The sequence below is a fragment of the Camelus ferus genome, chromosome 10 (assembly GCF_009834535.1).
Source record: "Camelus ferus isolate YT-003-E chromosome 10, BCGSAC_Cfer_1.0, whole genome shotgun sequence".
Taxonomy (NCBI): Eukaryota; Metazoa; Chordata; class Mammalia; order Artiodactyla; family Camelidae; genus Camelus; species Camelus ferus.
In genome coordinates this window covers 64343101-64368844 of record NC_045705.1, presented here as the reverse complement: position 1 = coordinate 64368844, position 25744 = coordinate 64343101, and the positions used below count along the sequence as shown (strand labels likewise).

Below are 25744 nucleotides of genomic sequence, written 5' to 3'. Positions count from 1 at the left end.
AGGAGGGCTGCCTGCCCGACTCTGGTAACAGAACAGAGGCTCAGCTGACTGACTCTGGGGAGGTGGCAGCTGCCACAGCCTCCCTGACCCCTGCGTTCTCATTCCCTTATTTTCCATAACACACTGACAGTGTAGACAGAGATTTTTGAAAGTCTGTCTCCAATGACTTACTCTGTTGATGTTGTGCTATATTTTATTAACTTACATGTTGAATAAATGGACTTTTGCAGGCCACTTCTCACATTGGTAATTCCACTCAGGCTGCTGTGAGGGATGCAGTTGTTGGGAGACCACCTGCTGATAAGAAAGCTCAGTAGCATCTTAACAAGAGGATCCAAAAAGAACCCAGCCAGCGCCTTCTTTCTGGGCTCCTGCCACGGCCACAGGTCCAGGTCCAGAGGAACGCAGACCTGGGACCATCTGGGAAGAGCTGAAACACAGCACCAATAAATGAGCAGACCTTTCCTGTGGTTTCAAATTCTTAAACACACTTCCATTTCTCTTGGAAGCATTTCTTCCCCTTGCTGATATAGATCCAAGCCTGTGTCTATTTTCTTATTACTCTCTGCTTTGTGCACTTTATGGGGGAAAAAGCTAAAGGAAAAAATGGAAATGCAGTTTTAAGTCCTTTATGTGCCACTTAGTGCCTTTTCATTGAATCCATGCTTTTGAGGACATGATAGGGAGGGGACTGAGGATAACCTCATAAAAGATGCTGTTCTGGGGGGAATTGTTAGTGCTTTTGTACCTTACTCTTTTGAGAAGGGTTCCTTTTTTAAAAGTTTACAAAACTTGCAGAAGCTTCAGAACTAAAGACTGACTGAAAATGATGCCATTCTATTTTTTAAGATCGTATAATATTAGAGAATTGTTTGCCACGTAGGATAGAAAAATCATATCATACTTAAATCTACTATACACTGAAATTTAAGGTCTGTTACCTGACAGGATGGCAGTTTTGTTAGAACATACTTTTTTTTTTTTTTTTTTTAACCTTCATTCCTATAGCTTCTTTCTAGAAAAGAGTCATACATGCCTTGAAAAGCCAGGTAACTCATAATAAAAGGAATGAGCTTAATACTTTAGGGGAAAAACTTGAGTTTAAATGAACCACGTGACCTCTGATAAGTCACTTGAACTTGTGCCTTGGTCAGATTCACTGATGTAGGTTTATATACATATACATGTTTTACACAACTCATGCGCAATTGTCATTTGAGAGATTTTGTTTTTGAGAGTTCTGCATGAGAACAGAACTTTATTAAGGATTAGAGGAAAGGCGTTACCAAACATACTGCCTTTAATTGATGTCCTGTTTTATGTGGCTTAGCAGTAAATCAGGTCTTCATCCAAAACGTTTATTTGCATTCTTCTATGCACCAATGTTTCTAATAATGAAGCTGAAACAGTTTTATTTAGTGGCTCATCTTTTACTTAACTTTATACATGACTAGTCTGGTAGCTTTAAAATAACTTTGGCTTAGTAAGGACCAAAGTCCCACTTACATATGGACGTATAATATCTTGAAGTATCTAAGAATTCTTTTTTATTTACCTTGATTGATTTTTTATTTACCTTGATAAAAAAAAATTTTGTCTATTACTTGCCTTTTCCTTTGATTTATAATGGTGAATTTTTGTGGATTTTAAAACTTCATAAATTGCCTGCAAGTATTTATATAAACATTCAGGTATGTGAGCCTTAATTCTTAAGATAATTTTAAGTTTGTTGTGGAAGGGAGGTAGGAAGTTTTGGGCAGATTCTGAGCGTAAATTCTATGTACATGAAGTATAAAAGGAACATGGAAAAAAGAAAGTCTCTTCTGGCATGTATTCCCTTTATCAAAGAATGTTGACTATTTTATATTAATACTTTACCACTCAAGTATTTTTTTTATAAGTTCTGAATTAATTTCAAGTGTTTTATATATTTTTTCGTATTTACATACCATCTTGCCCTGAAGTTTTTGCTATTTTATTGTCACTGTTAAGTTTTAGAAAAATTCCAGCTTGTTTTTAAAACTTCTAACTTGCATATCGGTGATGCTTAACTTTGTTAAATTAAAAAGCTTAGTTTTGAAATTTTGGTGCATTTTCAGTGGCCTCTTCCTGAAAGTTCATACTTATTAGCTAAAGGCCTTGCAGGTGCTGAAGATACTTGGGTTTAAATGCTTTCTATAAGCACATTTATAGATTTCAGAACAGTTGTCTAGAGTGAGCCCACTTATAATGGTGAGAAAAAGATGCTGTGTCTAAAACTTTAATACTAAACTATTAGGTTTTTAAAAATAAAGAATATGTGATAATGTATGGTTTAATGAAATCTTAGGATTTAGTTACTATTTAAATTCATCATTTCTGTTTTGATCTTAAAGGAGTAACTTGGTTTGATTACCCTGGAGAAGCCTTTTTTTTTTCCTCCCCAAATCTTTGTTGGTTAATTTATTCTGTTTCTGGAAATTGTTTATAAAATTGTCTCAGTGAGGATTTTTATGAATTTCCTTTGGCCTGTTTTAACAGCAAATTGATGATTTTATATCAACTTTTCCAATAAAAGATGCATACTCATTGCTGGCTGCCAGTAGTCCTGGGGAGGTATGATCAGATTGAAAAGAATGTCTTTTCCCTTCCCTCAGCCTTAATTTGTGGGTCAGGAACATTACTGAGGACTGTGAAGGTTTTGCTAGGTGGTGTGGTTTTTTTTTTTTTTTTTTTTTTTTTTTTGTTTGGTGTTTGTCACTCTGCCGCTCCTGCCTTTCCATGTAAGCATTTTTAATTTGCACATTCCTAACATGATGTGGGACACATTCCTATTAACATATAAAAGGTTTTCAAATTTTTTTATGAGAATTCATTTTAGGAGGAGTTAAATGTTAGGTTTTTGGGTATTTTTTTAAGTTTTTTTTTTTTTTAATAGTTCCAGTTAGCATCTTATAGTAAAAATAATAGAGTCAAAATTTGGATTCTTTCACTGAGAAATCTTTCTATATTTTGTGTAGACAAGATGAGGGAAACCAATCTTGTGTGGTTATAAAACATCTTCAGAGTCATACCTTATTTTAGCAGTATGCCAAGAAATTGGTTTGTCCCCTGGAGGTTTATGTATTAACACCTACTTCATACTTGGTAAAGCTGCCTGTGAACATTGTTTTTATTTTACCTGTTCTTTTTTTCTTTTTCATAAAGTAAAATTCTTTATGCGAAAAAACAAACTGCCTTGTATGGGCAGTGCGTTTCTTTAGCAGGGCATACCCAGCGTTCTCCCTGGCTTATGAAAATAGTATCTTAGGATGAGTTTGGATGAGTATGTATGAGTTATAGAGAAATTAAATAGTTGATTTAGGTCCAGGCAAAAGTGATAAAAAAATAGTTTTATTTTTCCTTAGATTTTTTTTTTTAAATAATGTGACTTAATATGACCATCTTCATAGAACAATTCTTTTCCCCCATAGAACTACTGAAATACAATTTAGGATTATTTAGGATGGCTACCATCTAAGTCAGCCAACATAGGCTGCATTATTCCGACTTCCATTTAGATCCACAAAATTTTAGTCAAGGAATAAGGGCATAATGAAGGCAGGCTCCAGTTACTAAACTACAAGTTATTTGTGTTAAGTGACATTTTAAAATGACATTCAGAAGCCTATTGTAAGAGCCATTTGCAATTGAATAGTTTTCCTCCTGTTAAACCATACCGTAGCTCTGTTTTGGGTAATGGTTGCTCCCCAAAAAGCTATCTTGGAGCGCATAAGACTTAACCCCTGGGATGTGTTTAAAAACATTCAGATTCCCAGCTTTATACCCAGGGATTGCCTCAGTGAGTCTGGGTCTGAGCTGTGGCCGTGGAATCACCACTTGTATAACAGCATAGCAGGTGGTCCAGAGACCGCGGCGATAGAGACCACTCCATGGAATGGGAAAGTGCAATTCAGTACTGTCTGGAGGCAAGTGGACGGCTTCTACCTGAGGTTCAGAATCGGTGGTCTACTGCCAGATGCAGTCACTGAGAGTTTACATACGGTGTTCAGAGAAATAAGGATGCCTGTAATCTAGAGGCTTGTCTAAGCTTAAGAATGTTTTTTCTAAATTAGGATGTCATAGTGCCTTCTCTGAAAAAGTATCTGAACTTGTTCTCTGAACAAGTATCCTATTTAATTACATGTAGTTATGATTAAAGAAACTATTTTGAAAGTTCTTTTAAAAAGCAAAATTCAACACTGTGACTGGAACCCCTAAGTCTTTCATGCACAGAAAACCTTAAGCCATAAATAAAAATAATGAAGGAAACGATCATAACTTTGAAATTCAGTGACAAAATACCCTTTGTCAGGGCCTTTTCAAGATAGATTTAAGGGCAGAAAGATTTTAGGAGAAATTTTTCTTCCTTGGAAAGGAATTTCATGTGCCAGAACTAAAATTTAAATGTAGTCTTCTTATGACCAAGGGAAGGTTGCATTTGATTCCCAAAGCTTCCCAGTTTAGATGAATAGATGGTGTCATGGATTTAAGCCTTAAAGGAGTTAATTTTGAGCATATATAACTTTTCCTCTCTTATCTTTTTCTTTAAAAAATGATTTGGTTTAAAGCACTTTCTTCTAGACCCTATTTGAATGGCTTTAAAATTTAATATACTTTTTTAAAAAGTGCAATGGGATGAGATTATGCTATTAGTGTATTAAAAGCATGTTTCTGTTTCTTAGTTTTAAGGTCATTTAATGGAATAAAGATCACAGCACTATGTTGTCTGTGTTTGCTTTCTTTCTCTGCTCTTTAATATGGGAAGATCTGTGAAGTAGATTTGGGCTTGGCAAAGCGAGTAGGATTTCTAAGGGATGAGAACTTGGTGTCAGAGTTGGTAGTGGTAATGTGGTTTGAGCGGGTCAGCTTTCTCTGTCCTGCAAGACAATACCGAACTCGTCTCTTACTAGCATAGTGCTGGAGAAAGCTGTGCTGTTGGTATTACCTCAGATTGAACACAATATTTATAGTAATGGATATGTGAGGGCCTTTGAATGTGTAGCCCTTGCATTTGGTTGCCCCATCTGGAGCCAACTGGTTAAGTGTTTCCTCTTCTGGAGTAGGGTGAGGCAGCCTTCTACTGAAAGCGTCTCCTTTCACTGGTGACCTTGGAAGCAGCAGGGAAGTTGGATTGAACTTCTCAAATATTGACTAACTGCTAGACATAACCCATTTAGCCCTACAATAAAAAGATTTCTTCCCTAGTTTGAAACATACACTGGGAGGGGTCATACACTGGAGAGGCCACCATCCTCTCCATCCCTGATCGTATGTCAGGTACCACTGAGTTCATCACAGTTTAGTAGGGAAGCGGCAAACTCAGTTAATGTGACAGAAGAGTAGGGGGAGTGCTGAGGACTAGGGTGGGGAAAAGTGGCCATGTGAGAATGGGAAGAAATCAGACTGGCTTGTGTTTGGTGCATTGACATTCTCGCTTTTGATTACCATAAACAGTTTGCCAAAGATAGATGCAACTCTAATTAGCTCAAGGAAGAAAAAGACTTGTAACTAGGGAAACATTTCTTGTAATTGGATGTCTAAAAAGTGAAACTGACAAGAGGAAGAACTCAAATGTCAGCAGGGCTATGATGTCTGCAGTGGCCACATTATTTCCTCTTGAGGATAGGTTTTCTCCATGCGCGGGGGAGACAGGGACACATGGTTCCATGGTTACACCATCCCACATTAATGTCCCTAGAGGAAGGAGGCTTTGACCCACAGTCTATTAAAAAGTGTGTGTGTGTGTGTGTGTGTGTGTGTGTGTGTGTGTGTGTGTGTAGAGATTCTGACTGGGCTGGGTTGGCTCACATACTCCTTTCAGGGTCACTGACTGTAGCCTGAGGGCTGGGACATCCACCAGAACCACATAGTGTCACCAGATGAAAGGCTGCTGGACAGACGAATGAATGTCCATTACAGGTATCAGTTCCCCAGACCGGCCATTTAACAGACATGGTGGAATCAGAGAGCCTGGAATTTCGGGGATGTGCTTCGAAGGGAAAGTAGAGGTGGTTATGCTGCACATTTTTGCAGTGGTCTCTCCCTAGGGGTTTATTCTTGCTCTTATTGGGAATTCAGGAGGATGTTACACTTATAAACCTCCTCTTCTTTCATAAAAGCCTGATTTTTCTGGTTAGAGCAAACTGTTGAAGTTAGTGTGGTCAGAAAGCCTGCCCAGAGGGGCTTGGAGACATGTAAAAAGCCTGAATCCAGTTGGCTGAGGGAGCAACTTTCCCGTGAGGGACACTCCGGTTTTGAGAGTTGCTGTTAAGTAGCAGAAGCCCTCCTGTTACCCCAAAATGCTCCTATGAGTTCTTTAGCCTTCAGTGAGGTTGGCCTACCCACTCTTTCCCCACCGCTCCCCATTGCCTCCTGCCCTGGCCTCGCTACCCGTACCCACCCATCCTGCTCAGACTCCCCAAGGCTCTCTTAGGTCTGCACAGCACTCACCCTTGTGCTGTTTCCTCCCACTTCCTCAATTACTCCTTCCTCAGAGATAGCCCAACAATGGATTTTCCTGGAGGAGCCGTCCTCCTGCTCAGAAGGTAGAGGATGGAGAGATGGCAAATAATTAAATATTGATGTTTTCCCAGAGAATTGTTAGGTAAGTGATGGTACTTGCCATGATGGAATATTACTGAGTCATTAAGAATTTAGGATTCAGGTTTATATAAAAAGTAATACATATTACATATAATATATAATGAAGTCACAAAAGCAGAATGAAAAATTATATATCCAGAATGAGTGAAAGTATGTAAAAATGAATAAGAAAAGAAAAAAATATAAGGAGATGCACAAAAATACTTAAAGTGGCTGCTTGGATAATAGGACCAAGGCTGTTTTCCCCTTTCTTTCCTGTTATATGTATTTTCCAAATACCATAAGTATTGCATGTAGGATAATGAAATAAACATCTTTTAAAAAATATTAACGTTTTCCACCCATCATAGAAAGAAGAATGATCCTCCATAGCTGTGGTTGCAGAAAAGACCCCAGGCTTTGGAGGCAGATAGCAGTTTGATCCTGGCATGGCTGTCCACCCTAAATCGTAGTAATGGGCTTGGAACGGAGCTTAAGGACCGCCTTGCCGGTGACGGTGCCTGCCTCCTGTGGTAGCTTCTCGGTCCTGGGTCTTTCTAACAGAGCTCCTCTTTTGAGAGCGGTGTGAAAGGTAAAAACCCTTCCCAGAAAGCCCCGCCTTCAATGTGCTTTTTGTTTTGTTTTGTATTTCCTGGCACAACAACAGGAAGAAAAAAAAAACAAGTAAAGGAAGTTTTTTAATATTTGGGCAATATTGAAAGCAGAGATTAAGGAGAGGAAGAAATCAATCTGGTTTCCTCAAAATCGAAACTCTCCATCCTGGGCTTGGACAGACTTACAGATAATCACTTGCTCAACGTGCAGAACAATTTGTTGGGTGAATAGCACTGCACATAAAGCTCCGTTGTTTACTGTTTTTTTTTGGGGGGTAGTGGTGGAAATAATTAGGTTTACTTATTTATGTTTAGAGAAGTACTGGGGATTGAACCCAGGACCTCGTGCATGCTAAGCATTTGCTCTGGCTTGAGCTATATCCTACCTCCTGGTATTTACTTATAATGCCCCTGACTTTCTTTGTTGGGGAGCCAGCAAATAAAATGTGATGTTGATGAACACATGTCTTTCCTCCCATTAAAAAGGCCAACGTGTCCTGAGTGAGGACTGACCGTATGCCAGACACTGGGTTCCCACTTGATGAGCCTCATTTCATCCGTTACTCTCCCTTTGGGGAATGTGTTTTTACATATTACCTTCTATGTTGCACAATATCATCACCACTCCATTTTACAGATGAACAAACTGAGGCTCAGGGAAGGGTGCCCTGGACCCTTTAGCTAGCAAGTGACAGGGCCAGGATTTGGCCCACGTGTCCTGAATCCAAGGCTCAGCGCAGGCAGGAGTGGCAGGAATAGAGATGAACAGGAACTGCTTCTACCCTGTGGAATCTCAGCCCAGTGCAGAGGAATAGCCTGTGTTTGGTCATTCATTCATTCATTCATTCATAGAATGCCTACTGTGTGCCAGATTTGTTCCAGGTTTGGGGGACATCTGTTGGCTTAAGACCCATAAGTACTTAAGACTTAAAAGTACTTTCTGTTAGGCCCTTGCCTTTAAATGGCTTTAAAATTTAATATACAGTAGTCCCCCCTTATCTTAGGGGTATATTTTCCAAGATTCCCCAGAGGATGCCTGAAGCCACAGATAGCCCCAAACCCTAAGGTAGTCCCCCCCTTATCCCTAGTATTGCCTCTCATGATTTGTTACTCAGTGGACCCCAGAAAGCAAAACTGTGGATAATGGGGGCCTGCTGTACTTTTATTTTATTTTATTTTATTTATATTTTTTATTGAATGAAAAATTCTTTAAATTCTATAATGTTTTACAGTTTTCAAAAGGATCACACATATTATTTCACATAATCCCATAATCATAATCACATAAAATAATAACTCTTTTTTTCTACCCTGATATTGCCCCCACTTCCCCACTGGTAACCACTAGTCTGTTCTCTGTATCTGTGAGTCTGCTTTTTTTTGTTTTATTCACTAGTTTGTTATATTTTTTTTAGATTCCACATATAAGTGATATCATACAGTATTTGTCTTTCTCTGTCTGACTTATTTCACTTAGCATAGTACCTTCCAAGCCTATCCATGTTGCTGCAAATGGCATTATTTCATTCTTTTTCTATGGCTAAATAGTATTCCACTGTGTGTGTGTGTGTGTGTATTTTATATATATATACACACATACATACACATAAATATACCACATTTTCTTTATCCATTCATCTGTTGATGGACACAGTTTGCTTCCATGTCTTGGCAATTATAAGTGATTTTGCTATGAACATTGCCATACCTGTGTCTTTATTGAATTAATGTTTTGTTTTGTCTTTTTTTTGGATATATATCCAGGTGTGGAATTGCTGGGTCATATAGTAATTCTATTTTTAGTTTTTTGAGGAGCCTCCCTACTGTTTTCCACAGTGACTGCACCAGTTTACATTCCCACTAGCAGTGTACGAGGTCCCTTTTCTCCACATCCTTGCCAACACTTACTAGTTCTGTTCTTTTTGATGATAGCCATTCTGATGGGGGTGAGGTGGTGTCTCACTGTGGTTTTGCTTTGCATTTCTCTGATGATTAGCAATGCTGAGCATCTTTTCATGTGCTTGTTGGGCCCACTGTAGCTTTTTTTTTTTCTTGAGTGGCATATTTGTTGTTTTACTGTTAATTCGACACATCTGAACCAAAGCATTCACAACACTTGATATACTTTGAAGAGAATCATATACTATAGTCTTAGACATAACCACAGAACAAGCAGAAGAATTAAAGCTACATAAGACCTTAAAATATATTCACAATGTGTGTCATTTCAATATTCATTCATTTACAAATTGGCGTATATACTGTTAATTTTCTTTTTCTTTCATTGTTTTATTCAGGCAGGATTCATGCAAGAAAAGGCAACTTAATTGTGTGTGAGCTTTATTTTTTGCTACATTGGTTAATATAAAAAGTATGAATTAAATGTTTTCTTATCTCCTGCATCCAGGGGTGAAGCCATGAAATTCTCAGATAGTAATCCAAAACAACAGATTCTATTCTTAGAAACAAAGTGAAAAGGGACCAAATTGCCAGTGTGTTTGTGATCTTAAAGGACATCTAGTGGACTTTTAGGTTTCCTAATAAGGACAGTACTGCATTTTGACGAGGTTAGTTAACTTGAGTGGAGGAGACAGACAAACTGACTACACTCCAGTGTGATGTGTATACACGATCTTAAATACTGAGCGCGCTGCAGGACCGGTGTAGACTGGCTGTGGAGGAGGTGGACCTGAGCTGGGTTCGGGGGCGACTAGGGGCAGAGGAGGGTTTGAAGGGAACAGGGGGCATCCTGGCCTGTGTGTCCTAGAGGCTGGAGCAGGCTGTCCCTGTTGTCCGGGACAGGGAGCTCTGGGAGACTCTAATTAGTCACATGGGGAGGGGCCGGGCGACCTCACGCTGGTCTGAACTCTGCGGCCATTTAACCGGTTCCCTTTGCCGTGGAGGTCGCGCTGCCTCCCAAGTCCACAAGGTGGGTGGAGCGGTATTTTTCGGGACTTAAGGAAGGCTTGGGGTGGCTCTCCGGGTCCCCGAGGCTGCGTGGGGGATGGGGAAGCTTGGTGAGGCGGGAGACAAGAAGTTAGGCAGCAGCTGCAAGCAGCGTCGCCTTCAGGGGCCCGGGAGGCAGGGCGGGGCGCGCGGGCGGCTCGGCTGGCTTTCTGGGGCGCCCAGGCGACACCGATCGCGCTCCCCGGCGCTGCGCCGCCCGCCTCTCCGGTGTCGGGTGAGCCTCCCTGCCCCCTTCAAGGGATTCATCCTTTCGAGGCCCAGTGCAGGGATAGGGAGAGGGGCGGAGGAACTCGCAGGGAGTGAGGCAGTTGTTCCCTGAGGGGTCGGAGACCAATCGCGCTCGGTCTGCCCACCAGCAGCCAGTGACCCTGGGGTCTTGGGGACGCTGTTTCCCGTTAATGACATAGCGAATCCCTGCTCCCCCTGCTTCACGCATCTCCGCAGCTGATAAAGCCAACTCCTGCCTGAAATTGAGGATCGACGTCACCCAAGAAGATGCGCGCGCTCATTGTAAGTGTGGGGCTGTCGTGGGCTAGGGGTGGGGACCGTGTTTCAGTAGGCACTCGCTCCGGAGCCCGAGTTATCACTTCAGAGAGAGGATCCTTGAGGATGTAGGGGCCACCCCTTGGTCAGCCGCTGGGCATCAGGTGTCAGATGTGGGTCAGCTGGAGCCCTTTGGCGTTGTCTCAGTATCAGTACTTGTGTGGGCAGGTTTGGAGGCCACCCTTCCTGAAACAGGCCCACGGGAGGGCAGGACCTACAGGAACAGGGAGGCAGCAAGGGGAGACTCGCTCCTCCAAGACCCTGTGCTGCCTTCCAGAGTCAGACCAACACCTTCATGGGCTGCACTGGTCTGACCGCAGGTGCCTTTTCTGGTCTCAGCTGAGGTACCTCCTGACCAGCCCTGCCAGCAACTTTCCAGCTCCCACTTTTCCTATTTCTAACCTGTGATGTGGTTCAGAAATCAGAAAGGGGCTTAGTCAATGTGCCCTTTCAACCCAGCAGGACCCGCTGCAAAGAGGTTCTGAGCCCTTGCTTTTGAGGTTGACCCACCTGGGATTGTGTTCCTGCTGAGCCAATAGCTGTTGTAGTTTGATCAAATTTCAGATCCATTCTGCTCCCCAGAGTGAGGGTCATATGACTTAATACTTATGAAGTGTGCAGAACAGTGCTTCATACACATATTAAGTGCTCAGCTGTAACTCATTATTATTATTATTTCTGTATTATTATTATCTCAATTCATGTAAAGGGCTTCACACAGTGCCTGGCATTAGGGTGTTCTTGGCATATGTGATGCCTGGATATGTCATTTAAACATATCCTTCTCTTTTATCTAACAGCAATATTTTCAGTAATAATCATGCAATGAATTGTAACAATGGCCAGAAAAGAAAGTAAGTTTCTTCTACTAAGCCTTGTACATGAAATTATGCCAGTGAAAAAGTAAAAAAATGAAAAAAAAGTCAATGTTAAAATAAACAGAAAAAGAGAAAATAGTCATGGATTTATATTTTTTAATTGCATTAATGTATTTTGGAAGAAAACTTATTCTTACATATATATAGGTTGGTCACAGTAATGAATAATAAAAAAATTACAGTTTTTGTTTTGGAATTTAACTTCTGAAGTTGTCCTTGACTTTGGAAAAATTCATCTTCTTTGCATGTTCATTTTCAACATTCAGTCAAGCTGGATCTGTCAGTCCATGTTTGCTCACAATTGATTGAAGAATACCTTTTATTAATTTTAACTTCAAAAGCTTCTCTCATATGAAACAACAGATATACAAATAGAAAAAGCCTTAACCATTAGGATAAGTTTGTCAGAAACCCATAAAAATCCCTTTTCATAATAAATTCCTGGAAATGCAATAGTGCCTATGTCTTTAGAAAAAAAAAACACTGGTTTTTAAATGACTCCACATTTGAAACATTTTCATTAAAACATCTTCGCCAGAAAATTCATCATAACTTTTTATCTCATTTGACAAAATGCTTTCAAGTTTTTCTTCTGCAAAAATCAGAGAAAGTGACTGATTGATGGTGAACTTTGACATTTACTTAATCCATTGCTTTGGAATGAGAGTCTAGTTCTTGGTGAAGCTGATCCAGACTTTTCAACCGTTTTCTTTTGGTTTCTTCTGGCCCTGGGCGAGCAGACTCTCTTCTGTTTAAACACAGGAAAATGTAGGACCACAGGGGTTGGTGGCCCAAGCCCTGTGGAAAGTGAACTTGAACCATTCTGGGCCGTTCAGAACTTACTGTTGGAACAGACACATGTAGTTGAGTCTGTGTGTGATGGAGGTTAACCATATCACTGAGTGTTCTCTGATTAAGCTTCCAGGTAGAAGACTAAGTTTATCAAAGAATGAGAAATGAAAATGTGCTAATTTAAAGCTCACTTATATATTATTATTATTATTGTTGTTGTTGTTGGTATATATATATTAATTGAAGTATAGTCAGTTTACAATGTTGTATCAATTTCTGGTGTACAGCATAATGCTTCAGTCATACATGAACATACATATATATTCATTTTCATATTCTTTTTCACCATAAGTTACTACAAGATATTGAATATAGTTCCCTGTGCTATACAGTATAAACTTGTTGTTTATCTCACTTATATATTATTAAATCTCAACACTAACTGCATCTGTTAGAACTTAGACGGATACCACTAATATTGTTTAAAAGTGTTGGCACATGGTGATGAGAACAGCAGACTGACTTTTGATGTCTTATTATTGTTTTAAAATTCTCTGCGGCAACTCCCCCCTATTTGCCTGCACCCAGGGGATTCAGCCCCCACACCCCTACTCTGAGTGTGCCAATGCTTGGCACTCTGGGCTTGACAAATGTTAGCTGTTGTTAAGGCAGCTCCCCGAACTCCCTGGGATGGAGAGGAAACTGATGGGCCTGCTCTGATCTCTGATTCTAGAGGACTTAAGGACTCCTTAAGGACTCCTTTAGGACCCTCTAAGTTGGCCGGATGTTTTGACAGATCTCTGCGGGGCTGGTTAAGGTGAAAGGACGGGGGAGGAGAAACGGATGGTTCAGGCAGGGCAGGGGTTCAGCCGCACTGTGGAGAGGCCCCAGGCTGGGCGGGGCTGGGGAAGGAAGCAGTGCGCTGGTCGAGGCTGCAAATTTCTGCTGAGAATGTTGCATGCATCGAGCTGGCTGCTCAGTCTGCGGGCTGGGCGTGGAAACCGACCGCTACTTCCCAGGGGTTCAGCTCAACAATCACAGTCACTGGAAAAGCAGGGCGGTGGCCGTGTGGGCAGCGACACTCTCCTGGGACCTCGGGAGGGGACGAGGAGGCATTGAGGAGGTGGAGACGTTGAGGGATGTGTAGGAATTTGCCAATGAAGAGCCAAGGGAATTTGAGGCCAAGAGTACAGTGCTGTAAAGGCAGATCTCACCATGTGGGTCGTTATCAGATGTCAGTACCTTTGTGAATTCCTGGGTGTAGTGTCCTGGCCTTTGGATTCAGGCAGACCTGGAGCATAATCCCAGCACTGCTTCTCGGGCAGTTCTGAGAACTCAGGCAAGTTACTGACTTGGAGCTGTTTTCTGGTTGGTAAAAATGGGGCTGGTGTAAGGATTCCAGATAACTGGGGAAAACCCCGAGGAGTGCTTGGTGACGGAGGTTGGGGTGGGGGTTCCCAGATGAGTTCAGGGGGAGTCCTGGCTCACATGGGGTGAGGTTCAGCATGGAGAACAGATATGGGGCTGGGAGGTCAAGAGCCTGAGAGGGCGGATGAGTTTTGACTCCTTTTTTCAGGATACTCATGATCTTTGGGCCCCTGGGACTGGACCTGGTGCCCACTGAAGCTGTCCCTGTCCCACTCCCACAGGCTGACAAGGGAAGAGGTGATGTGTCAGCCCAACCTCTCCTCTGCCTTCTTGCTGGGCCTGAGGCTGGGGAGTCTGGCCAGTCTGGCCTCCCAGTCATGCTCCCTGCACCCACCCTGCCTGGGGCATGGGGTCTCAGCTCTCTCATAGGCGTAAGTGATTTTAAGCTTTCACGCCCATCATCTCATTTGTTCCTCACAAAGGCCCTTCTGGATGGGTCTTGACAGCCCTCTTTTACCAGAGAAGCTGAGAGAGGTTAAGTGATTCCTGAAGGTCACACAGCAATATAGCAGAGAGGGCTTCAGACTCAGGTGGACTGGGCTCTGCTTCCGGAAACGCAGCCTCTGACAGTGGGCTCCTTAGAGGGTTTCTTTTCTTCCTAAAACCTTCACACCAAAATTCTCAACTCTGCTGGGAAAACCCCTTCTGAGCGCTCACCCTGGACTTCAGGTTTTGTTTTTGTTTGTTTTTTTAACCACAAGCTTCTAGATGTTTTCTCCAGAATATCAGAACCGAAGCGGGTAAGGTGAGGGATTTCCACATTTACCACAGCATATAATTTTGGGACAAAGAGAACTTGCTCTCAGGCTGGGTTTTACCACCTCCACGGTGTCTTCCAGCTGGTCCTGGAGCTGTCTGTGACATTTCCAAATCAAAAATAATAAAAACAAAGAGGGGAGGGGAGGGCTTAGCGGTAGAGTGCACGGTAGAGCGCATGCCTAGTATGCACAAGGTCCTGGGTAAAATCCCCAGTACCTTCATTAAAACAAATAAAATAAACCGAAGTACCTACCCCTACAAAAATGAAACAAACCCCACAAAAACCAAAGAACAGTGATAGCAAAAACTGCATTTACAGAACACTACCCATGTGATTTGCTGAGTGGTAGGTATTAACTTATCTGAGCCTCAGGACAACGTGGTGAATCAGGTACTATAATTATCCTCATTTTAGAGCTGAGGAAACAGGCTGGAAGAAGAGGGGTCACTTGCCCAAGGCTACCCAGTAGCAGAGCCCGAATTCGAATCCAGGCTGTCTGGCTCTGGAGCCCCTAGGCTCTCATCCACATCTTGTTTCTGAAAACTCAGTCCATCCTGATTGAAACACCGAGCAGTCATGCTCATGAGACTCCTTTGTGTATTTTCTGTACGTCTGAAATATTTCATTAAAAAGAATAAAATTGCAAACCTCTGATGATGAGGCCAAGCGAGGCTGAGCGTGGGTGGATTGGAATACTTCCCTAGTGGCCTTGAATTAGAGAAAAACATTCTTTCATTTTTTGTTTCAACCCTGGGGTTGAAAAATTCTTCTGAATGTGACTTTACTTTCTCCTGTGGTCCCGTCCGGGGCCCACAGCTGAGGATCTCGCCCCAGATCAGAGTTGCAGGAGTGGTGGCTTATCACGCAGGGGCAGATGGCCAACTCTGCTGGCCGGCTGGGCTGTGTCCTTTCTCCCTGTGGTGGGGGACGAGGCTGGGGTTCAAGTTCCTGCTTTGCTACTTCCAGGCTGACCCTGGGTAAGTGACCTCATCCCCCAGCCTCAGTTTCTCCACCTGCAAAATGAGGCGTGACTGCCTCTCTCTGCCTAACCCTCTCCCCGCTCATACCTCCTCTCTTGTGGTTCTCACTCTGGGCTGCACAAGTAGAATCACCTGGAAGCTTTAAAAAAAAAAAAAAAAGCCAAGCCTGGAGTCCACCCCAGGGTTCCTGCTCCTAGCACAACCCCAAGAGCACCCAGAGATGCCTCCACCCTGTGCTTTTTCTTCTGTTGCCCTGCGTCCCTGTTTACCTGTCTCCACCTATCCCCCTTCCGGCCACTGCCTCCCTGCCACCTTCACTGATTTCGGTAGAGTGTGACAGTTAAGAGCGAAGGGTCTGGGTTTGAATTCTGTCTCCACGACATACACGTTCCCTCTCATCTTTCAAGACTTCAACAAAAACCTCCAGTGCCGCCTTTCCTAGTGTCATCGCCAGTCCCCTCTCCTCCCTAGATGACTTATTTACTAAGGCTTTAAAAAAAAAATCCTGTCTCTCTCCCTGATACTGAACAAAAGCTCCATGAAGGCAGAGATCTTTGCTTTGTTCATAGACACAGCCCAGGTGCCTGGGGGCGGTGCCTGGGGTCCAGCTCTGTATGCTTCTGTTGAGTGAATGAGCAAATGAATGAGTTCCTTGACCCTCCTAGGCAGAGGTGGGCATTCCCAAGGTGAAGAGATGCTCAAAGTGTGTCGTTGACCACTTACACCACTTCTCTGGGGGCATTTGTAAAGGGCTGCACGCTTGCGCATGCCTCCTGTAATTTGTGCACAGGCTCAAGTCAGAGAACCACAGCTGGGTTCAAGTGTGGAGTCAAGAACCCAGTGAGTTTTAGAACACAGAGTCAGAGCATGTCGCATGCTTAACTGCTGCTGTCATCGGCCTGAACTCCCTCAGTGTTTTGCCTGTGCCTCTCGCAGAAAGAACACTGATCACTTACATTTAGAAGAGCTTAAAGGTACTACACAGGTGGAATGAATAGGTGGACATTATTTGTGATAAAGAAAATACAGTAGCAGAATAGCAGAGTCTAGGTGGTGGGTATACAGATGTTTACTTAAAAATGCTTTCAATTTTGAATGTTTGAAAATTCAAACTGTATGTTTGAAAAACTGTCATAATAAAGTGTTGGCAAGCACATGTTATAAACTTAAAAGTGTTCATTGTAGAAAAGCTGGAAAATGCAGAAAAATAGAAGGAAGCAAAATAATCACAGTAACCACCCATAATTCTAGCACCTGGAGGGAATCTCTGTTAGGATGTTGGTGTATAGCTTGCTAGTCTTTTGCTGTGTGTATTCATTTTGTTACATAATAGCAGTTGTATGGATTGCCCCAGATTGAACACACTGATGTTTGTCAAGCCTTACTTTGTTTTTTTTTTTTGTTTTCGGATTCTCAAACAAATATATGTGTATTTAAAACATTTTGGAAAACTAGAAAAGAATTAAAGAGAGAATTAATACCCCAAATTCCACCACCGAGTAATAAACACTGTTTACGTTTTGATATATTTCCAGTTTTTTAATGCATTGATTTTATTTTTTGAACAAAGCTTAGACAATATACTGTTTTGTGTGATACAAACTACTATATATAAAATAGATAAACAACAAGTTCCTGCTGTAGAGTATAGGAAACTATATTCAATCTCTTGTAATAAACTCTAATGGAAAAGAATCTGAAAAAGAATATATGTATACTCAGTTATAACCGAATCACTTTGCTATACACCAGAAACTAATACAACATCGTAAATCAACTGTACTTCAACACAAAAAAGCACTGTTTTGTGTAAAGCTTTTTAAAAAAATATTTTATTTATTTAATTTATTTTTTGTTTGTTTTGTTTTCTGTTTGTTTCAGGGGAGGCTAATTAGGTTTATTTATCTACTTTTTTTTTTTTTTTTTTGGTGGATGTACTGGGGATTGAACCCAGGACCTCATGCATGCTAAGCACGCACTCTACCACTGAGCTATACCCTCCCCTACTGTGTAAAGCTCTTTTTTCTTTTTTGTAACTTTAAAAAAATTTGAATTATAGTTGATTGTAAATCTTTTTTATTAAACATTATATTATGGACATTTCTTGTCCTTAAGTACTCTTTTAAAATATAATTTTTGTTTTTTTAATCTCTATTTTATTTATTTCCTCCCTGATCTTTATTATTTCCTTCTAAAATAAAACTTTTAAAACACAACTGTATAGTTTATAAGTACATAAATATGGCAAGATTTAACTAATTCCTTTATGTAGGATATTTAGGTGTCAGATGTTTTGCCATTAGATGTGACTTTGTGATGGACATCTTTAGTAGGCATTTCAGATGATTTCCTTAAGATCTATAAATAGAAATTGAGTCAATGGATATGAATATTTTTAAGGTTAGTGATACAAGTTGCCAAATTGTCCTTCAGAAAAGTAGTACTGATTTATATTCCCATCTGCAGTGAATGAGAGGGTCTTTACCCACATCTTTTCCTATACTTAGTATTTTAATTTTTCCCCAAAACCCTTTTTAAGTTACACTTATTTGATTACTGGTTAGATAGAATATGTTTTCTTGTATTAGTGGTAATATGTATTTCTGCTTTTAAAATTATTTATTATAACCATGTCCATTTTTTTCTATTTTGGTGTTTAAATCTTTTTATTGATTCGTAAAAATTCTTTATATATTAAAGTTGTCATTTTCTTCCAGTTGGTCATGGTAGTTTGTGGCAGTTTTTTCCAATGCACAGAATGTTCTGGTCTAGCTCTTTTTGTTATAAGTAACAAGTAGCCCACTTAAGCTAGCTCAAGTAAAGAAGGTTTGGTCTAAGGACACATGTTGGGAGGTAAGGGAATTCTCTTGAAAATTTAAGTACAGGAGCTGTAATAAGGTTAGGCCTCCCAGGGGCTGGAGCTGGGAGGCAGTTCAGGGTCACAGCAGCTCTAGGCACTCAGCAGCTGGAGTTCGTGCATCTCTGTTCCTGTGAGCCATCCTTCTTGTGACTAAGCTGGCTGTTTTTGATGTGCCCGCTTTCTTCTCTGTCAACAGGGGTTTTCTACTTGGTCAGAATGGATGTTCTCTCTTCTCACCGTTGGTTTGGTCTGTGATTCACTGAGGTCTCTCTTGCCTCGTCTGTGTCATGACTTTTCAGTATTAGCTCCTACTGCCAAAAAGCTTTTTTTTTTTTTTTCCCCCGTTACTTGGTTCAGATTTTTGAGAGAGAGAGAGAGAGAGAATTTGATTGGCCAAACTCTGTTTACTTTGGAGGGTCATAGGATGCTGACCTGCTTGGGGCCCAAGCCCAACTGGCAAATGCGGGGATGCAGTGGTCACATGGTGTAAAAATGGCTGCCTGGGCGCTGGTATTGTAGGTGGTCATTTTCTCTTAAAAGGGAGTATGAACATAACAGGCAATGACAGAAATTTTTAATCATAAGAATTTTAACATTTTTTTCAATTGTAAAAACTTTTAGTCTTTGACTTTTATCTTTAGAATGTCTTTCTCTATTCCAAGACCTGATACATATCCATCTATGTTATTTTAAATTTTATTTTATGGCTTTATGTGTTACATTTAAGTGTTACTGATTTTTAAGCATCATTAACATGGTAATATTTATAGGCTCCAGGTGGGAGATGGTTTCAAGAGGTTTTGGGGACAGATAATGTCCACTTTTTGCAATTAAAAGAAAACTGCAAGCTTATCAATATGAAGGATTTCTTTCCCATCTCAAAATCTTTTAAAAGTAATTTACATTGGTTAAAAAAACCAATAAAATAATGTAGTATAAAATGTAAAATCTCTGAATCCCAACCCCCACTGTATATAATATACAACAGTTTGGTGTATTCTCCTTAGCTCATTCATAGTGTATAATGCATCGTACACTAATGTTTTTTAAGCAAAAATGGGATAATAATGGGTTCCAACTTACTTTTTCCTATTATTTCTATGTCTGCTCACGTAAATCCATCCTGTTCTCTCTATTGGCTGTACATAGTACAAATATAAGATTATTTATGTAATTGGTCCCTATTAATGTTTTTTAGGTTGTTTTGCCATTATGAATTTCGGAGGCCAGATATTGTTCCCCAGTTTGCTTGCTAAGGAAAATGGCTGTTACACAGCTCTTTGTAGCTCTGCTTTTGTGGAGAGGATAAAGACTTTTTGTTCTGAAATCCCGTGGGTGCAGAGTCCCAGCTTTGCCATTGTGGTAGCCTGTGTGATGTAGGAGAGCCCTGGTTACTGTGCTCTGGAGAGTTTCCGGCTTCCTGCTGGCCCACCTCGTTCCTGGGTGATAAACCACTTGGCAATAAGATACACTCAGATTTCTGGGACTGAGGAGCAAGCTGAGTGAGGGAGAGTTCACTGTTGATCCTTTCATAACAAGAGTTTGGCAATTTTTTTCTGCAAGTGGCCAGAGATAACTTTACTATCTCTGGTCTCTGTTGTAATGACCCAACCCTAGCCCTGTGGAGAGAAACTAGCCTCAGCCACAATGTCAATGATGGGTATGGCTTTGTGCCAATAACACTTAATAGATACTGATGTTTGAATTTCATATAATTTCACGTATCACAAAATATTCTTTGTTTGACTATTCCCCAGCCATTACAGAATATAAAAATCATTCTGTGTTTGCATACAAAAATAAACAGAGTTACAAATTTGGCCCACGGACTGTAGTTCTCATACTTCTAATTTGAAAACATGATTTCTTGAGTTCTTAATTTTGATTCAGCTGAGTTGGCCCTATGTATCATTAAGTAGTTATTTCTCTAGTTCAAGTGTAGTGATAGAGTTTGAATTATTCATATCCTTGGTTCATGGCACCCTGTCCTCACTGGCCCCTGCAAGACCTCTTGTCTTCTGGGTTTTAAAATTTTTTTTATTTAAAAAATTTATTTTATTTTTTTTAAAATTTCTCTTTTATCATCAACCCTTACTCCATCTTTCCAATGGCTAGCATCCTCATATAATTAATATTTGTGCTTTAGTTTCTAAATTTAATGTGTGTTCTTTAGATTCTTTTCTTGTTGCTTTTTTTATTATTGTTGTCTGTTTATTTTTTTAAATCACTCTGGGTGATTTTTTTTTTTTAATGAAGGTACTGGGGATTGAACCCAGGACCTCGTGCATGCTAAGCATGCATTCTACCACTGAGCTATTTCCCTCCCCCTTCTTGTTGCTTTTTTAAAGTTATATTTTCTGGTATGGTTCTTATAAGATATGTATTACTGGTTTGTGTGTGGGTATCGTTAATTTATATAAGTGGTATTTTGCAAAGTTCATCCTCAGTTTTCCACTCAGCACTGTGTCTAAAAGATTATCCGTGTGGTCATGTGAACATTGATTCCTTGCTTCTAACTAGTGCACAGGGCTCTGTGGGCAACTCCGCCACCTTCCACTTCACTTTTTAAAAGAAATTTCCTTGAGCGGTGTCATGCTTTAAGCTAGTGCATATTTGGAAATGTGTGTCTTTTGCCCTTACAAGGGACAGGCAATATGATTCAGTATTAAAAAATTACAGCTTTTTTGCTTTCAAATTATAGATAACCTTTAAAAATTTTTTTCTATTTTCTATTTTACAGAGGTACATACAGATTGAACCCAGGACCTCGTGCATGCTAAGCAGGCACCCTACCCCTGAGCTATCCCTTCCCTCTGTAGATATCCATTTTTTAAAAAAAATTTTAAAAATTTATGTATAAAAAAAACCCTGGTGTTTAAAAAATTAAGGTCTAATTTACCCCTTTTAGTGTTCAGTTCTCTGAATTTTGATACACACATACAATTGTATAACCATCATCACCATCAAATACAGGGCAGTACAGGAAGTGTAATTGCCCTGAAATTCCCTCATGCTCCTTTGGGGTCAACCCCTCTCCTCACTCCCAGCCCCTGACAATCACTGATCACTTTGCTGTCCTATAGCGATGTCTATTCCGGAATGACATATAAATGGAGTCATACAGTACCTAGCTTTTTGGTATGGCTTCTTTAACTTTGCATCAGTACCTTTATAAAGTTGAGTTTCTCTGTAGATAATTTTGTTGACATCTTATTACTGATGTTCAAACTGTCTCCTTTTCTAATCGGTATCTTCCCTGAGGGCTGGGTCTCTGCCTTCCCTTTATGTCCTTGCTTACTCATTGAAATCCTCAGTTAAATTCCCCTTTGCGGAGCCTTGAAGACCCCTAACTCACACCAAACAATTAGTATATATTTTTTCTTTTATTTGAGAAAACAAATGGGATTCATAATTTATGACCATTGTCCGTTGTTCTGAAATAGGTTCTCAGTAATGTCTGGGTGCTTTCTTTTGGGAAGATAAATTATAATTACTGAAATAAGACAACATGGTTTATCTGTAAAATTCCTGTGAAAAGAGTGTTTTCCTGCCACAGGGGATGTTTGTTTGCAGTTTTAATGTTTCTGTAAATAGAAATGAACTGCCATCGACCCTGCTTCATAGCCATTGCAGGGCTGTGATCGGCTAGTCCCACTGCCCGTCATTTTTATCCCAGGGGAGGCCATACACGGGGGAGTCCACGCTCCCTCTGTTACCGGAGATTAGGTTCTTGTCTCACTCAGAAAAGAATTCAAGAGCGAGCCATAGTAAAGTGAAAGTAAACTTACTTAGGGAGAGCCACACTCCTTAGACAGAATGTAGAGCCTCAGAAGGCAAGAGAAGCCACCGAGGTGTGGGAGTGGTTAGCTTTTATGCACTGGGTAATTTCATATGCTAACAAGTGGGAGGCTATTCCAACTGTTTGGGGAAGAGGTGGGGATTTCTAGGAAATGGGCCCAGCCTAATTTTGTCCTTTTCAGGTCAGCCTGGGTACTGTCACGGTGTCTGTGGGTGTGTCATTTAGCATGTTGATGTGTTACAGTGAGCCTATAATGAGGCTTAAGGTCTACTGGAAGTTGAATCTTCTGCAGTCTTTGGCCAAGTTGCCTCTAACCAGTGTATGTCCTATCCTCAATTGCTGTGTCATTCTTTTAATGGTTATTCCCTGCCCTGTTCCCTCCTGTCTCACCTCTTCATCTTTGATAGAATCTCTCAGTCAGGCTGACAGAGTTTGGCGGTGGGATGTGGGCAGATCCCTATGAGTCTGTCCCCTAAGAGCAGGTGGGCCAGAGCCCTGGCCCCACCTCTTCACTGTACTGAAGGGTGAGCAGCAAAGGACAGAGGGACTCGAACAACCTCTGATGGGCTCTATCGATAGGTGCTTTAAAGTGGTTTAAGGTTGGCTTGGATGAAAGAGGCTCATCACCTCTGATTCTGGTCCAAGTTGGAGTGCCCCTTCAACCTGCAGCATTGGGACCTTATTACATTGAATGAAAGTAATCTTGAACCGCCCCTGACTTTTCTCAAGCTCTGGCCATTCTTCCCGAACAGAGTGGGGCTCTGAGGAGCCTGAGAGCATCCTTCGTACCTTCCCCTGCACATACCCACGTACCGTCACTTCCACACAGGCTCGCTGTGTTATTATTTATATATATATATATAGTCTTTGTCTCAGGTTCCTGCCACAGCATTCCTAAAATCTGAGTAATTTCCTGAGTGGTAGAGGTGAGAGGAATGTCTTTTGTTATTCAGAATAAGCCTTTCCCAACCACATTGGAGTTTATACTAATAAATTGATGGGAGCTCAGAGCCAAAGGAACCAACCAGGTGACCAGAGGGCTGGAGGTTGCCTCAATCACCAATGGCCAATGATTTAATCAGTCATGGCCTATGTAAGAAAGCCTCCATAAAACCCCTAACCCGGGTGTTGGTGAACACTCAGAGGTGCTGGAGAGGGGTACGCCTGGAAGGGACATGGGAGCTCCGAGTCCCTCCCCCCGTGGCTTGCCCTCTTCGTTTCTTCCATTTGGCTGTTCCTGAGTTGTTTCTTTCTTTTATAATAAACTGGTCATCTAACAAGTAAAATGTTTCCCTGAATTCTATGAGCCATTCCAGCAAACTAAGAAAGGAAGGGGTTGTGGGAATCCCCAATTTATAGCTGGTTGGCAGACACAGATAACCTGAAACTTACAATTGATGTCTGTAGTGTTTGGGGGGCGGGGGGGTCAGTCCTGTGGGGTCTGCACCAACTCCTGGCAGTTGGTGTCAGAACTGAGTTAAATTGTGGGACACCCAGTCAGTGCCCACCGAGGACTGAATTGCTTAGTGTGGAAACCTCACACATCCAGGATCCAAGTGTTGGTGTGAACCCAGAGTAGAGTTTTCCCTCACTTGTCTCACACTCATACACACACACACACACACACACACACACACACACACACACACACACACACACATCCTTGGGATGAGCAGCCTGGCAGTCTGATACCAGTTCTCTGCCAGACAGCCTCCTGATTTGACAGCCTCTGGCAGGGTCCCCAGGTGGGCAGCTTCAGTCAAATAGCCTGTGGTGTCTGCCTGACAGCGAATGTGACGCTCAAGACACTGGGTCTGGGACTCAGGCAGCCTAGTGTCCTGGCCATGTCACTCATGGGCTGTGTGGCTTTGTGAAAATTCTTTTGCCTCTCTGAGTCTTGATTTCCTCATTTATAACATGGGGTTCACAGCAGTATCCACCATATAGGGTGGTGGTGTGAATTTATTGAGCTATACCTGTCAAACACGTAGCACAGTGCTTGGCTCAGAGTAAGCGTTCAATAAATAATATTCCTAGAAAAAGTAACAGTGAGGCAGAGGCCCCAGCTAGTGAAGAAGCGTTTTAGGTTCGCACTTTGCCAATTACTACGACAGGTGGACAGACTCATCCCTGAAGGTCTGGGACCTGGGCTTGTGAAGTCGGATTGCCGTTGGATGGGCTGGGCAAGGCTCAGGAATCCGTCTAGATGAGCTGAGAGCTGGAGGCTGCTGAGCTGCACCCTGCTAGCCGAGCCCTGCCCCTGGTTCCAGGTCTCTTACCACCTCTAACAGCCCTGTTCTCCATTTTGCAGCCAGAGCCCCAGCTTGGAGACCTGATTGAGATTTTCCGCCCTTTCTACAGACACTGGGCCATCTACGTTGGCAATGGATATGTGGTCCACCTGGCCCCCCCAAGTAAGGGTGCCTGGGTCCTCTGCTGTGCTGGGGCTGAGAGGAGAGGGAGATGGGGGAGCTGTGGGTGACAGGGGACTCCAAAGTTCTTCTCACTCCCCAACTGGTGGTTGGTTCCTGAGTGCTACAAGAAGACAGCTGGGTGTCGGGTGATGGTTTTCAAACTCTGCTCCTTAGAACCCAGGGGTTTGCAGAGAAACTAAGGCGAGCTTCCAAGAAGGCAGGTCTGCTTTTGTGTATTTTATATGTTATGACTTTGTATAAAACACTTTCAATCCTTAAGCATAAAACTCCTGGGAAGAGCACAGGTTTTTGGGCTGCAGACCTGGCTGTGAATTCAGTTTCACTCTCCAGCCTTGGTTTCCTTATCTGCAAACTGAGGCTAAGAACACTTGACTTGGAGAATTGTGAGAATTCCTCACCCCTTTTCTCAAACTTTTTACTTAAACTGAGATATAATAACACTAATAAAGTGCGCCATATAGTCAAGTGTAAAGTCAGTGGATTAAAAAAAAATGTATCCATCCACGTGACAATGACCCCTAAAAGGCTCCCCGCTCCTGTGCCTCTTCCATGTCGTCTCTCCCACCCCAGAGGCAGCCACTTTTCTAGGTTCTCTCACTGCAGGTTAGTTCTGCCTGCCCTAGAACTTCAGGGAAGAGGACTCACACAGCCTGTGCTCTTTGGTGTCCGGCTCTTTCACTGGGCCTGTGAGAGTCGTCTGTGTTGTGAGTAGCAGTAATTCTTTTTCATTGTGGTGTGTCTTCTGTTCTGTGGATACACCTCAGTTTGCTATCCATTCTTCCGCTGATGGACACCCAGATGGCTTCTAGTTGTGGGTTGCTCTGAGTGCCATCCAGTGATTACTGCAGAGAACGTGGATGGATTTGAAGAAGTGCATCCCATCCTTCTTGGAGCAAAGGAAACAAAGCCTCACAGCTGCTCCCAGAGGTGTGACACCAGGGAGGCCCAGTGGGTACACTGGCACAGCCCTGGCCGAAGCTGAGAGGCTGGGAGGGGCAACAAAGTTCCAGAAATGAAACTGCCTTGAAGAAAGGTATTCAAGGGTCAACACAAGGACCAGGATGGTGGGGGAGGGAAAGCTAGTG

The 25744-nt window shown here is 41.9% G+C and overlaps 2 protein-coding genes across 4 annotated transcripts in view; both read left to right on the top strand.

Annotated features, from left to right (window-relative positions):
• The window catches only part of ATL3 (atlastin GTPase 3), a 44121-nt gene extending 39380 nt beyond the window's left edge, over positions 1 to 4741 (top strand). The window contains exon 13 of the mRNA XM_032489656.1: positions 231 to 4741. Within this exon, the coding sequence (XP_032345547.1) occupies positions 231 to 317 (87 nt within the window). The 3' untranslated portion in view covers positions 318 to 4741. The remainder of the gene's footprint in view (positions 1 to 230) is intronic.
• A 5224-nt stretch (positions 4742 to 9965) lies between these two features.
• PLAAT3 (phospholipase A and acyltransferase 3) overlaps positions 9966 to 25744 on the top strand; it is a 29433-nt gene continuing 13654 nt past the window's right edge. The window contains exons 1-3 of one of the 3 annotated variants that reach the window (XM_014552523.2): positions 10008 to 10146; positions 10629 to 10694; positions 24536 to 24638. In XM_014552523.2, the coding sequence (XP_014408009.1) occupies positions 10680 to 10694; positions 24536 to 24638 (118 nt within the window). In that variant the 5' untranslated portion in view covers positions 10008 to 10146; positions 10629 to 10679. Of the gene's footprint in view, positions 10147 to 10239; positions 10399 to 10628; positions 10695 to 24535; positions 24639 to 25744 lie in introns of those variants that run through there. The other 2 variants (XM_032489651.1, XM_032489649.1) reach the window with 2 other exon arrangements.